The sequence below is a fragment of the Impatiens glandulifera genome, chromosome 5, assembly GCF_907164915.1.
Source record: "Impatiens glandulifera chromosome 5, dImpGla2.1, whole genome shotgun sequence".
NCBI lineage: Eukaryota > Viridiplantae > Streptophyta > Magnoliopsida > Ericales > Balsaminaceae > Impatiens > Impatiens glandulifera.
In genome coordinates, this window is record NC_061866.1 from 7,253,770 (window position 1) to 7,258,086 (window position 4,317).

Here is a 4,317-nt window from a genome sequence, read left to right on the forward strand (position 1 = left end):
CAATCTTTCAATGTTTCAGCAGTTGTATTGGTTTACCGTCAATTCTAGTCCAAAAATTTATTTATTTTTTTTGAAAGAATTAGATTATTTTTAGTAGGAGAATCCGTCACTTTAGAAATCGCAAGGGTTCAAGTCTCTCTATCCCCAAAAGTCCATTCTGTATTTATCTTTTTCTTTTTAGGCGTTCCAAATTTGTTATCGTTCACATTTATTTTACTCCTTGACAAATCAATCTTCCACGTTATAGCTAGCTCCAAGACATTGTTCTTTATCTAGAAAAATAAATGATTGGGCTTGCGAAACTTCTGATCTGGTCGATCCATAAACAGTGATGTAAATGAGCACAAAATCAAAAGAAAACAATGACCATACCATCTTCGAAGAGGGAAAGAACACTCTTCCAAGTTTTACCAATAAAATAAGTCGACTTACAAAATACTTTATTGATAATAATTTTTTAAATTATCCGAGTATAAAAACTCGAACTAATAAAATTAGTTACTATGCTTAGTGGCAAAGAATAAATGTCAAGAACTCATGCTTATCAAACAACATCTTGTCATCTAAACCAATTCCATCTCCAAAAGTTCCATGGTACATAGCTTTCTTTGAATTCAAAAAAGAAGAAGACACAAATATAATCATTCCTACATTATACTTAATAAAGTTCCCATTCATCATAATTCATAACCAATCATTAAACCACTTTAACAAGACTGAAAATTTACAAACAATAGCTTTCATTGCATAATCAACTAGCATAATCAATACTCTTAAACATCAATTCCCATTTCTCTCCACCTTCTTCTTCTCCTTCTCACTTGCATTAACCACATTACCATCATTCCCCGCCATCATAATATACTTATCTTTCCTAGTCAAATTAGTACACTCAAATCCCAAACTCCCACCCAAAACCTTTTGAACATAATTCGCCACTTCAATAGCCGGTCTCCCTCCCCCAACACAACTAACCTCCTTAGGCAATTGTCTCAAAAACGTGATTTCATAAGTGGGTATCGGGTTCATGAAAACAAAATACGGGTCAAGTAGCTTATGCCCACGGGTCGTAGTTCCATAAAAAACACTCTGTTTCGTCTTAATAGCAACCGGCACAATCCTATCCGTTAGCTCCGCAAAAAGAGCACTAAACCTAAGTAAAAACGGTTCCCTTCCCGTTGTACCTTCCGGACATATAACCAAATCTCCTTCTTCCAATAACCGTTTTATATTCGCCGCGTCTTTCTCTCTCTGTCTTGAAAGTGCGACAGTTTTGATCGGAGAAATTAGTTCGGAGAATCTGCTTATGCTGTATGTAACACAACTGATTTTCCGACCGAGGGCGACGGCGGTTACGACAGGGTCTAGTACGGTTCGGTGGTTGCAAACGAATAGGACTCCGGCTTGGCCCGGGGTGGGTGGTGGCGGTGGGGTGCCTTTGACGATTAGTTTGATTCCTAGGAGTTTGTATGTGTATTTGACGATTTTTTCGGGCAAAGGGATGTTTATGTAGACTCTTAATAGGGATAGTAGTATTCCTATGGGTAGCCATAAGAATGTTAAGAGGGCTATTGAAGGAGTGGGTCTTTGAACTAAACGACCTTCATGGAAGATAATTGGTTTTAAGAGATGGGGTTTTTGTAATGGGTTGTATTTGGATCTTGGTACCATGAATCGTTCCTGCAATTAGAAGGAGATTTGATTAAGGTATGCAAAAAAATAAATGGTTTTAATGATGGATTTAAAAAAAGGCATGAATGAACAAAATAAAGTTGATTTGGAGAGATTCTAAGCCAATATAATTAACAATTTCATATAAAAAAACAAAATTTAAAAGATGGGTTTGAACTTAATTTGAGATTTAGAATTGTGGATTTGAAACTAATGTAAAATGAAGATTCCAACAAATATGTACTAGCTTGGTAAAAATTGGAACCCAAAATAAAATATATATTAAAAACTAGTTAGAGAAATAATATAAATCTATTATTAATTTTAAAATATTATGATATATATAAATATTTAGTATTTAGAGTTAGGGGTTTGAATATATATAGTTGTATGGAAAATATATATGTTAAAAATTACTAAATTAATACTTAATTATAAGTTTTAAAAGATTTGAAAACATGAAGATTTAATAGATAATAATTATTTTGTTAAACACGTTAAATAAATTTTTATTTAAGAAAAAAAAGGACAGGAAAATTTTGCATGATTTATAGTCAACACAAAAGTCACATAGATTGTATGAAAAAAACAAACTTTATTAATAGAAATAACATTACTTCTATAAGCCAATCAAACTTTAAAAAAACTAATATATATATGAAAACATCTAAAACAATTCAAAACCCATAAAAGAAAGAAAAAACAAATAATTCCTAATTAGTCCAAATAAAGAAATTTCAAAATGATTCATTATATTAAAAATGTTCAAAAACCTTAACTTGTAATGTAAACTATAATTGATATTTTTGTTTACCAAGATAGTTGATAATATTATTTATTTAATGAAAGAAAGAAGATTAAAAATGGTACCTTGCAAAGAGACAAAAAATGAAGGTGAGTCTGTATAGTATCAAACGAGACAAGACCCACATGAGGAAAGTCCTTTCCAAATTCTTTGATCAAACAATTACCATCAACTTCTCCACTGTTCTTCACTTCTGACAAGTCTGACAATATTTCCGGTTTCTTAGCAAACCCAGTGGCCCTACTCGATTTCCAATACGTCTCCAATTCCATCCCAACAACCTTATCAACCCCAAGAAAATTCTCAGCAAAATGTTCCACCATTATCCTCGGACTCCTCGTAACAATATACCTAATTAAACATTCAAATAATCATATTCTATCTCAACATGTTAATTATTTGATGTAATTCATGTCCTCACCTTTTACCAAACGAGTTGAAAACTTTCCAAGTTTGAGGATGAACATCTTGGGCGTAGAACCTAGGAAGAACAGATCTAGAAACGAGCTCGATATCTCGGATTTTAAGGCCGGCAAGGGCGATAAAAACTAGGGTTTGGAAGGCTAGAGATTGTGATATGAATAGATGAATGAAATGTATTAAAGGGAAGGATAATAAGAGAAGTAATGCTCTTATGAGACTGCCAGCTTCAAGAGCAACTAGCATGAAATAAGGGAAATCACTTGTGGAGAGAAGGAGTGTTCCTTCTAAATCTGATGCCACTGTTTGATTTGACCTTCCTTCTTTCTTGCATTTTGTGATACATGGAAATTCCTTATTTGAACCCATAACCATCTTTGTGGTGTGTGTGTGTGAGAAAGAGAGAAAAGTTGGTTTTGGAATGAATGGGATGGGGGGTTTAAAAAGGATTTTTCATTGGCTTGTTGTTTAAGAAATAAATGGAGATTGCAAAAGATAAGATAGAGATGGAGGATTAGAGTAGAATATGTTAGGATATGGATGGAGTTAATTTTGGGGTGTGAAAGAAAAAGCAAGTAGTTGGTAATAGAAAGAAAAAATGGTCAATATCTTTATATATATGTTACATTGAATTTTTTTGCCTACTTTTTCAGTTGAAGGGTAAGTAAATAGCCTCTTTCATTAAAATTCTTGCCATTGATTTGTCCAATTGTTTGTAAGCATTGTAATGCAATTTCCCAATTTATAATTCAAGTTAAAAGCAGTAATATTATAAAAGGATAATTGGTATATATATATATATATATATATATATATATATATATATATATATATATATATATATATATATATATATATATATATATATATATATATTTAAATTAGTTAAATGTATATTTTTTAAAAAAAATTTACTAATATAAATATAACTTATTATTTTATTTCTCAACTTCTTAAAAAAAAATATTAAAATCACATTTTTATATAAAGAATCATGTTCTCTTTCAAATCGAGATGCAAAATTTATTTTTTTATCTCAATTTTTTAATTTAATAATAATTTTTTAAAATAACATTCTTTTTATTAAAATAAAAAATATGTATCAATAATTTAAAATATGTAAAAAATCATGTATCAAACTATTGATTGATATTTTAAAACTATTAAATATTCTTATAAATATATATAAAATATCAAACATAATAATTCATAGAATTATATTTTATTATTTTAATTTATAATATTACATATAAAATTATATTTTAAATTAGAGAAATAATTGGGAAGAAAATTTGAGAAATAAAAATTTGAAAAGGAATTACATGGTGTCGCTAAAAAATTAATAACTTTTTTTCTATTTTCTCTCTTTTCGCTTTTTATTATTTTTTCAGTCATTGATGTAGTTAGTCTAGTGACACTAT

At 29.8% G+C, this 4,317-nt stretch overlaps 1 protein-coding gene across 1 annotated transcript; it reads right to left on the reverse strand.

Annotated features, from left to right (window-relative positions):
* Positions 1-652: 652 nt before the first annotated feature.
* On the reverse strand, positions 653-3,285 carry LOC124940243 (glycerol-3-phosphate 2-O-acyltransferase 6-like). Its single transcript, XM_047480740.1, has 3 exons — positions 2,898-3,285; positions 2,542-2,827; positions 653-1,680 (listed from the first exon to the last, which is right to left on the reverse strand). The coding sequence occupies exons 1-3, from the start codon at positions 3,269-3,271 to the stop codon at positions 781-783; spliced, it is 1,560 nt and encodes a 519-aa protein (XP_047336696.1). The 5' UTR covers positions 3,272-3,285; the 3' UTR covers positions 653-780.
* Positions 3,286-4,317: the final 1,032 nt, after the last annotated feature.

Coding starts and splice junctions, on each gene's coding strand:
- LOC124940243 (XM_047480740.1), bottom strand. CDS start 3,271: ATGGTTATGGGTTCAAATAAGGAATTTCCATGTATCACAAAATGCAAG. Junction 2,828..2,897: donor TTCAACTCGTTTGGTAAAAG/GTGAGGACATGA, acceptor ATGTTTAATTAG/GTATATTGTTACGAGGAGTC. Junction 1,681..2,541: donor ATTTTTTGTCTCTTTGCAAG/GTACCATTTTTA, acceptor TTCTAATTGCAG/GAACGATTCATGGTACCAAG.